The 12200-nt window shown below is 41.7% G+C and overlaps 1 protein-coding gene across 5 annotated transcripts in view; it reads left to right on the forward strand.

The window, feature by feature from the left end:
• The window catches only part of LOC119859961 (AGBL carboxypeptidase 4), a 1439111-nt gene that overhangs the window by 945889 nt on the left and 481022 nt on the right, over positions 1 to 12200 (forward strand). For 3 of the 5 annotated variants that reach the window (XM_043520131.1, XM_038412899.2, XM_038412900.2), the window contains 2 exons: positions 2125 to 2338; positions 7091 to 7267. The exons of 1 other annotated variant lie outside the window; for it this stretch is intronic. In XM_043520131.1, the coding sequence (XP_043376066.1) occupies positions 2125 to 2338; positions 7091 to 7248 (372 nt within the window). In that variant the 3' untranslated portion in view covers positions 7249 to 7267. Of the gene's footprint in view, positions 1 to 2124; positions 2339 to 6606; positions 6741 to 7090; positions 7268 to 12200 lie in introns of those variants that run through there. One more of the 5 variants, XR_005294397.2, reaches the window with a different exon arrangement.

Genomic DNA, 12200 nt, shown 5'->3' on the forward strand with positions numbered 1-12200 from the left:
GCTGACAGATATTTTGAAATAAATTACCAAAATAATTGTAACTGGCATAATTATATTGTGTTATTTTGACAAATAAAATATGTAGAATTTTGCAGAATTTTCAAATGTGTGCAGAATTTTTAATTTTTTGGTGCAGAATTCCCCCAGGAGTAGGTATTGCAGTCCTTCTCTCATCCCTGGTGTCTTCTGCAATCTTCGAGCCAGCCAGTCTTGGTGGGTCTTCCATGGCTTGGCCCTCTGGCCAATTCACAAAGTCCAAATGAACCCCTTCTGGGGTATTAAAGAGTCCAATAAGTAAACGGTCTATTTGCCCTTGCTGGGGTCGACAGCCCCATCTCTGGGGCCCTTTAAATTCAGCCTTTTATTCAGGCTCACAAATTAGCTCCATCCTCTCCTTGGGGTTTATACTACTTTACCTGTGGCCAGTAGAGGAATCTGGGCCCACCTGCTACTCCGAGTTCCAACCCAGGGATTATACACAGTGGCCACATGCTGTTTGATTTAATTTTTTCTGCTTCTTTCCTTGATGTTTTCTCACCTGGGCCCTTTAGCTTTACCCTTATCTCAGGTCCTCTCTCTCTCTCCATTCAAAGCAAGCTATGCAAAACAGTCAGAAAACAAACTCAGGCTATTCTCCAAGTTCCTTTGGCCAGAACTGCTAAGGCCAGGCAGCTCCTTTTATTTGGGTCATCAGGGCCTTGGTTGGCTGTTGCTTGCCTTTATAGCTTTTAGAGGACCAGGTCTCTCTGGTTTCCAAAATGGCCACTCTGGAGACTCCTCTGTGGGCAAGGTTGAAGGACATACCTTTGCTGCTCTTTTCATTTAAGCTTGCTGCTATTTGGGACAGGGTGTAGTCAGACCACAGGCTCCCAGCAGGGAGCCACAAAGGCCAAATACACCATATCACAGACACTGTTATAATAAAAATGGTTTTCAGGCGATAGCTTGCAGTCCTAACTCAGGAAAAACTCCAGTTAAAGTCATTGAGAATTTTTATTGAACAGAGACTCAGAGATTGGACCTATGTAATTTAAAAATGTCTTTGCCCAACTTTCAGTGAAAGTAATGAGACTGTTCACATGTATAAAGTCACTCATTTATGTGTGAGGTGTGCAATGCAGATCTTTTATATGAGTAACGTAGATAACATTTTAGATAATTGAACATGAAAGATGTAAAAAATCAAACTTAATTTTACTGTTAGACTATTTATTTTCCTTTTTTCATGATGTAAAAGTTCACAAAAATTGAGGGTTTTTTTTTTTTAAACTGAACTTGGGCTGTCACAGTGCTTGTGTCCGTTATTTCCCCCCACCCCTAATTTAGGATTTTGTACATTTGAAGATTCTAAGGAAGGAAGCTCTCCTCTTCCTTCCCTTTTCCTTTTACAGTATTACAGAAATATTGTTGCATTTCTCCATAATAGTAGTTCAGTTGTAGCTATTAGGAATGGACAAACTTCACTGATGGAATTAGGTTTTGTGAAGCTTGCAAGCAGTCCTTTGGGTTCAAGGGTTAACAATTAATTGGAGTGCTGAACTTCTCCAACCACCACCCTTGTAATTTAAACAGGGGGGCCTAATTTAGCTCCAATTGAAGTCAACATGAGGTTTATCACAGACTTCAATGGGACCAGAATTTGGTCCATTGTGTGCTTCCCTCCCCGCCACCTCCCACAGCATGATTTGAATAAATTCTGTTCTCCTGGCAAAAGGGAAGCCTGTGCTGTGTACTAAGAATAGGACCTTTTTCCTTGCCCCCAAATTAGGCTGGCACAAGTGATTGGCTTGAATACAGTACTAGATATACTTGCTCATTATAATTTTTCTCCGTCCTTTTTCTGGTCCTTTTATCATAGTCTTTCAGGAGAGAGACTATGGGGAAAAAAAGTTAAGAGTAAAAGAACTGGAAAAACAGAGGAAAGTGAAACACACAATGTAAGCGTTTGACTCAAACTTACTGACCCACAATGTTGGACAGGGTTCAAAACTAGGCAAACTGAATTTGCTTAGTCTTAATTACTATTATTATAGTACCTAATACTAGTGTTCATACAGTACTTGGACACTATTGTCTGCTGTGTACCATAGATGTTAAGTTGTTTGTTTTATTACTACTTTCTAGGTCCATCTGGGCAGTGGAATCTGGGTAGATGAGGAGAAATGGCACCAGCTGCAAGTAACGCAAGGAGATTCAAAGTATACAAAAAACCTAGCTGTAATGATTTGGGGAACAGATGTTCTCAAGAACAGAAGCGTCACAGGAGTTGCAACCAAAAAAAAGAAAGATGCAGTTCCCAAGCCACCTCTCTCACCTCACAAATTAAGCATTGTCAGAGGTAGGTTACTTGAAAACTAGGTTCCTGCTGTGGAGTTTAAACATTAATCAGCTAGATAAAAAATGCTTCTATCTTGTGTAAAATTCATCCACTTAAAAACTAAAATAAAAGTTACTGTTGCAACACACACTACTCCCCTCCCAAAAACAGACGCTTGCTTGAATAGCCAGACACAGTGCAATCCTTTGAGGGCCCAGTGCTACAAGATAACTTTAGTGGGATTCAGGATGCTCATCATGTCAAAGCAGGCATTTGCAGGATAGGCCCCAAATGAGCTTTGCAGACAGCACTCTGTTGGAATTTGTTGATACATTCATTACAAAACATCAGTAAGTTATCACTTTTGACAAGCACTGGAATAACTTTACAACATTACAGCTATCCATGGGGAGAGAGCCTTTCATTTCTCCCATCTCTAAGATACAACTCCTTCTGGGGTGGGGCACAGAAGCCATTATTATAATGTCTGTACAAATCTTCATCTCCCCTTCCAAAAACAGATGGATAACAGCTTTTCCATTTGAATCAAAATGAAGTTAGATGGGTAGAAATCAATTTCTGTTCCTAAATTGGAATTTGAGCAAGAAATGTAGATCAATGACCCTAATTGGGCAAGAAGGATTGTGATGAGACCTTGAATAACCACGAGCAAGCATCCCATGTGCAAGGTGCTGAAAGAGTCAGAACAGTGCTTGTCCTTTATTTTAAGTAACTAATAAAGTTCAGTCTTTTTGTATCATCATGCTTGCATTTTACACTGCCACTTCCAATAGTCGTCTTTGGTTCTACAGAGTCCTCTCTGTTAGAACTGAGCCAATGCTGCGTGGAATTTTTATCAAGAGTGGGGTGTTAGCCTCTGCATTCTGCCTCCTAAAGCTCCTTGTGCAGTTTCAGTGGGATATTATTCTAAATTGCTGTGTAGGATTCCTGCGAGCTGTATTAAATAGTGGCTGTATTCCAAATCAAAAGTGGCTGTATTTTGGAAGCAGGAAATATAATTTCTGTATGTATAGGTTGTAAAGTGATCTTATTTCCAATTCCCTCATCCCAACTCACTCCTGTAATTAGTTATGCTCATTTCTTGTGCCTTGTCCTTCAATTGGATAATAAGAATTTTGGGGCAGGGGACCATGCTTTCTTCTGTATGTTCAGTGCCTTGCTAAAGGGGCTCCATTTCTGGTGGATGACTCTTCGCGCTACCACAGCACCACTAAAGTAGCGTGACATAATATTCTGGTTGTAATGAAACCACTGAGTAGCTATGACTGTCGCTCACCTGCTTCTACTAGCAATTATTGGGTAAATCTCTCCAGGAGAAATGAATGGTCACTTAAAAAAAGTAATGGTTCCTGTAGATGATTAAAGCAGACTTTTTTTTTTTATAGATAACTGATTATAGGGTGGGGAGTTCTGCTTGTTGGCTATTACTTAGTGGGTTTTTTTTCCTCCACCAAATCACTGTATGAAGACTACTGTAGAATACAAACAGGGCCGCCACCACCCTGGACCCCTGCTGCGGGGCTTCCCTGGACCCTTTGAGGCTGGCCATCAAACTCTGACCTTCACCCTGTGGAGCTGCGTTGCTACCCGGACCCTTGCTGCACACTTGCCTTGACCCCAGACCCTCGCCATGGGGCTGGCTGCCTGCCGCAGCCCATCCTGGACCCCACGAGGCTGGGTGGGGCCAACCAGCTGCCCTGACTCCAGACCCCTGCTGTCTGGCCCCCAACCCCACCACATGGCTAGCTGCCTGGACCTCTGTTGCAGGGCTGGCTGTGGCCCACCCTGGACCCTGAGGGGCTGCCTGGCTGCCCTGACTCCAGGCCCCTGCCACGTAGCTGCCCTGGGCTCTGTGGGGCTGGCTGGCTGGCAGAACCGGACCCCCACCACATGAGCCTCACAGCTGCCCCAACCCCCACTGTGGGGATGGCTTCTGCAGCCTACCCTGGACCCTGCAAGGCTGAGTGGCCCCCATGCAGCTGCCCTGACTCCAGAACCCCGCCATGCAGGGCCGTGGGGCTGCTTGACCTGGACCCCTACCGCATGGCTGCCCCAGAGCCCGCAGGCCCAGCTGTCCACCCTGGATCCCCGCCACGTGGCTGCCCCCGATCTGGACCCCTGCCGCGAGGATGCCCCAACTCCTGGAGCCGACTGCCTGCCTGCCCCAAACCCTGCCATGTGGGTAGGCTGGCTGCCCTGGCCCCCCCGCCCCCGAGCTTGTGGGGCTGGCCAGCTGCCCAGACCCCCACTGTGCAGCTGCCCTGGACCCTGGGTCCCCAAACCGTTGGGCTAGTGGGAGCCCCAGATCCTGACCCACAGGGTCAGTCGCCAGCCCTGACCACAGACTCCTGCCAGATGGGGTGGGCCAGCAGCCCTGTCCCCACTGGGCAGCATGGACACCTCTGCGCTGGTCAGCCGGGAACCTGGTGACCCCGGTATGTTGGCAGTCGTTAGCACAGAGCTTGGCCCACTGAGAACTGCTGCACTATAGACAATCTCCCCATGCAGCCATTTACCTGCTGCCTGTGATGTGTGTAGGCAGCAGCAGGGGATGCCAGAGCAATTCTTCTGCTTGCAACATCGGGCAGTCTGTGGGCCTGATATTTTTCTCTGTCAGGCTTCTCTGGTTTTCACCAGAATCAATAAGGTACTGCCAATTGATGCCTAGATCAGTCCCTGAAACTTTGAAATTGATTGGATGCAGTCTTCAAAAGTTTTCACACTACAGACACTGGAATGCTATGACATTGAGTGTAGGGCCTTGCTGTGCATGGCCAATGACATGGACTGTGCACATAAACAAAGGAGTACAATTCTCTTTACACACCTGTGCAGACTACTTGAATCTCAGATCCAGGTGCGTAGGAGACAGTGGGCTACTTGTCTACTTACACCCTCAACGTAGCTGGACGACAAGGAAGGGGTGGACCCGGTCTCACTGATCAGTATCTAAACCAGCAGCCTTATACCAGCAGTAAATTACTTCCTTCCTGTCCACCACCCTGAGGGCGGCAAGGGGGAGTAGAGGACGAATTGTGGCTCATGGGGTATGTTTGAGTCACAATGGCTCCTAGGGCCACTTTTGAATTGGTACAACTTACACATCACCTCTTGCTCGGGGCAGTGGTAAAGTCACAATATTGTCTGTATTTATGTGGCAGGTCCCTTGGGCAGAAACCCCCTATTTGTTAGTAATAGTTCAGTGGTATACTACTGAAGTTTCTATAATGATATAATGTTCTGCCTTGAGCACAATGAATCTGTCAGTGTTTCAGTTAATTCCCCCACTGTTTGCTGCATTATTTCAAATCATATTTTACTGCATATTGGTATCCCAGCTATTAGTTTGCCTGCCAAGTGGTTTTATTTATTTAGTAATCGCCAATAAATTTTCCAATGAGGAGTCCATAAAATTCACATTGTTTCAGATGTTTTCACCATTTTCTAGTTCCAGAATATGGTATTTAACATATATTTTAAAAAGAATTAGCCCTTAAGGTGGCTAACATCTCTTGCTGCTTAAAAATCCCTACAATGTAGTATATTATACAGAAGTTATAAAAAGTCTGATGCCTGAGCACTCTTATAAACCTTGTTAATGCAAAATATAACCTTTTATAAAACTTCTGAGCAGCTTCAAAATGAAATACAAAGCATAAATACTTAATTTTCGTAACTTTTGAATAAAACTTGTTAATTAAGCAATAATCTCTATAGCTATATGAAGCAATAAATGGCTGCTTAAATTGATTACTAGCCAAAGCAAAGCAGAGATTGTTTAATCAATCTTGGAAGCTATTTATTACTAGTAGCCTACACAACAATAGAGATTATTTCAGTTATAAAACAAATAAAATGCATACCTGATTTTAAGGAGCTGAAAGTAGGGTGCTACCTCTCTAATTCATTGCAGAAAAACAGATTAGATCCTGCAACTTGCTAAGTGCCACCTGGGGGTGATGGAATGTGGTCTGAGCTCCCACTGGCCTCACTGATTTGATTTTTTTATTAATTATTATTTTATTTTGTATTTATATTCCAGTAGAGCAGAGCCTACAATATGCAAAGTACTGTACAAAACCAGAGCAAGATGGTCTCCACCCCAATCTAGTAAACCAACAAAATACAAATGGTTGGGAAGAGATGTATAACCAAGATATAGCCATATTAATGTATACTACATAAATTTTTTTAAAATGTGAAATAAATGTCCCCTATCTCCTACTGCTTCTCCTCCTAACCACTATTATTTGGCTAATGTCTTGTAGGTGTGACGGTAGAAGTGACTTGAAGGAGGAAAGGGTAGTGGCCTGACAGATCATTTTCAGTAAGGGTGTTCCATGTCGTCTGGAAGAAAGCTCTAAGACTGTTCTGGGAGATGTGGACAAATGAAGGGGTTAAGGTTGGCATTGATGACAGAGAGGGTAGGAGTGACACCATATGAGTTTGGATTTACCCCCATTTCTATTCATGAGGCCAGTGCAATGTCATAACTTGTGAGCTTATTGTGCCCTACAAAGATTCAAATATGGCAAGCCTAAACTTGTGCCAGATAAAGGGGACCAAACCAATGAATCAGAGAACCCTTTTATTGTACAATAGAACACTGTATTAAAAAAAAAAATATACAAGTTGCTTATGAAGTGCTGGCTCTATAGTACCTTGAGCATGTTTTATTTGCTGTAATTCCAGCACAGGCCTAAATTCTTTCCTTAAAAATAATAAATGCTGTTCTCTTACTTTTCCCCCCAGAATGTTTGTATGACAGAATAGCACAAGAAACTGTGGATGAAACTGAAATTGCACAGAGACTCTCCAAAGTCAACAAGTACATCTGTGAAAAAATCATGGATATCAATAAATCATGTAAAAATGAAGAAAGGAGGGAAGCAAAGTACAATTTGCAATAAATTTTGGATTTTTAATAAAGTCTTAGTGTTTTACTTATGTTGTCTTGATTTGTGTGGCATTTTTGCTGAGGCGATTAAAATGACTTTTAGTGTGGATCTCATTCTGAAATGTTGATGTATTTTTAAGCAGTTTTGTAAAATGGCTAGTTATGTAACCTGTTTTAAAGTGATTTCAGATACAGAATCATAAAAATGTAGGACTGGAAGGGCCCTTGGTAGGTCCTCTACTCCAGTCCCCTACACTGAGGCAAGACTGACTATTAGCTTGAGAAGCACTGTTCTAGATATCTGATGTGGGGGACCGGCAATTTTTTTTCCAATGTGCGCGCAAACTAGCAGCTAATGGCTCGCGGACCGGCACCGGTCCACAGACCACCACTTTGAGCACTGATCTAGAAGACTAACAAATGTATTTGAGCATAAGCTTTTGTGAGCTACAGCTCACTTCAGTGGATGCATGTAGCTGTAGCTCACGAAAGCTTACGCTCAAATAAATTTGTTAGTCTCTAAGGTGCCACAAGTACTCCTTTTCTTTTTGCGAATACAGACTAACACGGCTGCTACTCTGAAACCTGATCTAGAAGACTATCCCTGACAGGTGTTTATCTTAACCTCCACTGACTGAGATTCCAGCACCTCCCTAGGTAATTTGTTCCAATGATTAACTACTCTTACAGTTAGGAAGTTTTACCTAATGTGTAACCTAAATCTCCCTTGCTGTAATTTAAGCCCATTACTTGTCCTGTCCTCAGTGGATAAGGAGAACAATTTATCACCCTCCTCTTTATAACAACTTTTACCTATTTGAAGACTTATCGTGTCCCCTCCTCAGTCTTCTCTTTTCCAGACTAAGCAAACCCATTTTTTTCAGTCTTTCCCCATAGGTCATGTTTTCGAGACCTTTAATCATTTTCCCCCACCCCCCCCCGGATTATCTCCAGTTTTTCCATGTCTTTCTTGAAGTGAGGTGCCCAGAACTGGACACTATTCCAGAGCCTTATGAGTGCTGAGTAGAGTGGAAAAATTACTTCTTGTAACTTCCTTACAACACTCCAGCTAATGCATCTCAGAATGATGTTTGCTTTTTTTGCATCTTTATACACGTTATAAATGTACACTCTGCCATTATCTAAATCATTAATGAAGATATTGAATAGAACCAGACTCAGCACAGATCCCTGCAGATCCCCACTCGATATGCCCTTCAAGCTTAACTATGAACTATTAACAACTGCTCTCTGAGTACAGTTTTTAATGCACCTTACAGGAGGTTTATCCAGGCTACATTTCCTTGGTTTCCTTATGAGAAGGTCATGTGAGACTATCAAAAGCCTTACTAAATAGTGAAAGTCCATTACCTAATGCATTAGTCCATTAAACAGTGAAAGCTCAAAGGAGAGTGAAACTCCCAGGTTGTTCCAATGCATTGCAACATGCTGACTGCTGTTCTGTTTTGGTTGTGATTCTGCAAACACTGACCTGCATTTTTGTTCCAGTGAAGTCTGTGGGACACTACATGGACAAATCTCTATGCAGGATCTGGGCCATAGTAAACCTCTGCTTAAAGTGAAGTTCTGGTGAAAAAAAACTTTACTGTAAGTTTCACTGTACTTTGCGGTGTGCTTTCCTGGAACTGTCTATAAATTTGCTTGCTTTTATGATCTTTTGTTTCTATTTTAATATATTTGCTCTAGAGCAGCTGAACAGTGCTTCCTTATAACTTATCTTGACCAACTAGGTCACCATTAGTTTCAATTAAAAAACAAAACAAAACAAAACACTAAACTTTTCTCCCAAGTTTTAGTATGTGAATGACTTGTAAACATTTCTAACAGGAACTCAACTGATGATCTTTTCAGACATAAGGGAAACTTTCAGATAGAAAGTATTATATTTATGCAACCTATTCAGAAGGTATGTGTTACAATTACTCTTGGAGCACTACATTCTTAATAGCATTTATATTTCTTTTCTGAACATATAAAACAGTAATAGAGAATATAAAGATTCTGTATGCAAGAAAAATGTGTAATAGAAAAATAAGATCATCTAGTACCAATTGTATTGAGTCCATAAATGAGCTATGGAAATATTTGAACAGAAGCTTAAGCATCAAGAGAACTTATTTTCTGGATTGGAGTCGGTCAGGTGTATGGCACAAAATCAAAGAAATATTTGCTTGTGGCATGACTGAATGACCCCTTAATGGTTGTAACTGGATGAAATCAATGTCTTCTAGTGTGTCTTGTTTTATGCAAGGGATTTGGGAGTAGATGCTATAGAGAAAATAATTTAAATCCTGCAAATCCATAAAAACTGAACAATCTAAAAGTTAGATAAAGAGGGTCTAACTGATAGCACTTCTATAAAACTGTTTACAAAAGTGTGGTTATCAATAATAGGTATGCAGTGTTGGAACTGTCAGAGGCAGGGTGTAAGGCCTAATCTACACTGCCGCTTTACAGCGCTGCAACTTTCTCACTCGGGTGTGAAAAAACACACGCACACCTCAAGCGCTGCAAGTTTCATCGCTGTAAAGTGGCAGTGCAGACAGTGCACCAGCACTGGGAGCTACTCCCCTCATGGAGGTGGGGGTTTTTTGGGCTGGTGCCGCAACTACACAGGAACATTAAAGTGCTGCCGTGGCAGATAAATTTGTGGAGGATAGGTCCATCAATGGCTATTAGCCAGGATGGGCAGGAATGGTGTCCCTAGACTCTGTTTGCCAGAAGCTGGGAATGAGTGACAAGGGGATGGATCACTTGATTATCTGTTCTGTTCATTCCCTCTGGGGCACCCACAGTGGCCACTGTGAGAAGACAGGATACTGGGCTAGATGGACCCTTGGTCTGACCCAGTAGGGCCATTCTTATGTAGTGAAGACATGGAAAGACATGGTGGGTGAGGTAATACCTTTTATTGAACCAATTTCTGTTGGTGAGAGAGGCAAGCCTTTGAGCTACACAAAGCTCTTCTTCAGGTCTGGAAAGTAGGACAGCTAAATGCAAGGTTGAACAGATAGGTTAGCATAAGTAATTAGCAGATATTGAAGTGACCATTCAAGGTGAAGTTGTCCCTTAACACACCAGTAGTCATAGGATTAACAGGAGTTAGTGGGTTACGGATTGTTGTAATAAGCCATAAATACAGTATCTATTTAGACCATGATTTTTAGTGTCTAGCAAAGTTATGAATTTAAGCTCCCAGGCTTGTGTTTTCAATGTCTTGTGCAGGTTTCTGTTGAGTATGAGGATTGAGACGTCAGATATAGAGTGATTACTTTGTGAAAAGTATTCATCACAGACAGAGTGGGTTTTTGGGGTTTTGTTTTTGTGTGTGTGTTCTTTTATCAGATTGTTCTGTAACCCACAAAGCCCCCTTTTTGTCATGACTGCAGGAGTGTTAATGGGCCACTTCACCTTGAATGGTCACTTAGAATACTGCTAGCTACTTATACATCTGATGAAGTGAGCTGTAGCTCACGAAAGCTTATGCTCAAATACATTTGTTAGTCTCTAAGGTGGCACAAGTCCTTTTTTTTTTGCGGATACAGACTAACACGGCTGCTACTCTGAAACAGAAAAGGTATGGAACTAAGTATTAGCCTAAAAGCATCACTATTCCAGACAGGACTTAAATGCTTTCCTGAACTGGGGTGCTAAGTAGGAAAGAACTGTGTTTTTACTATCAGCATATATAACAATAATTTATTTTTTATTAAAGAGCAAAAGAGAGATAAAGTTGAAGAAACAACTTGGAAACTGGGTTCCACTTTTCTGGCAAATACTCATGAATTGATCTTTAAAAAGGCCATTGAGGCTTAGAGAAAATTTGTCATTCCCTCTCCCCTCTCTCTCTCTCTCTCTTTCCCCCTTCTTCCTGTTACCCCCTGGAACTGTTAAACACAGTTCTGCTAATATAATTCCATTGTAACATTCTTTAATAATATGATTTTACTTTTCTTGAAAAATGAATATTGACTAAGCTTATTTGAGGCAATATTTCATGAAACCTGGGAAAAGTAGATTAGAACTGAATCAGAGATTTGGACTCTAGTCTGTCTTCCCAAAAATCAGAGATTCAAAGTTTGTATGAATAACCAGCACCAGCATCCTAATAGAGCCTCTTCTAGACAGACTTAGCACATCAGACACCCTTCCTGCACACTGCTCAAGAATTCAAACTATTCAGAGAAAAGATCTCTCTGAAGATTTCAGTCCACCTCTCTGTGCCTACAGCATCTACCACCCTAGGTCCAAGGAGCTTTCTGCCACAGATGCATTAAAGCACCTGGATGATGCAAAGAGGTTCACTTCTAAAGTAAACACTGTGTGTATCACTGGGAACAGCTAGCTACGATGGGTTGAGTTAAATTGTAAAGCTGGCATTTACAGTTAAATTAAAATCAATGGAAGTTTTGTTTAGGTTGACATTAAATAAGTTGGGCATCCTGAAGGCAATACTTTCCAATAATGTGTTATATTTTTAATGCAAAGCAGTTTTCTGGAAACAAGTTTTTCTAATAATGGACTGGTTTCATGCACATGGTAATTGGAACTAAGGGTATGGAAGGCTTTATTGTGAACAGTAATCCTGTACAAACCATCCCTTTGATCGGTATCCATTCTTTACCTCTTCCTTTGAAACAGTATAAAGAACAGATAGGCTTTTTCCACTTTATTTACTGTTTCAAGTAGGCAAAGCTGTCATGTGACTCTACAGAATTACCCACCAATGAAAAAGTATATGAACTTTTAAGTGAGGTACATTTTTCTGAATTAGAATGTTGATTGCTAGATTTACTGCAAATTTAATGTCAATATTTTTTTATTGCAGATACCAATCTAGTAAATGTGTTAACTCTCCCATAATCCAGCCCATCTTTGTGTGGCGTTCGTACCGTCAGTGTTGGTCTGCCATGTTGATTTCTAGTTTTTGCAAGACTGGTGCCT

The sequence above is a fragment of the Dermochelys coriacea genome, chromosome 8, assembly GCF_009764565.3.
Source record: "Dermochelys coriacea isolate rDerCor1 chromosome 8, rDerCor1.pri.v4, whole genome shotgun sequence".
In the NCBI taxonomy this organism is placed as follows: domain Eukaryota; kingdom Metazoa; phylum Chordata; order Testudines; family Dermochelyidae; genus Dermochelys; species Dermochelys coriacea.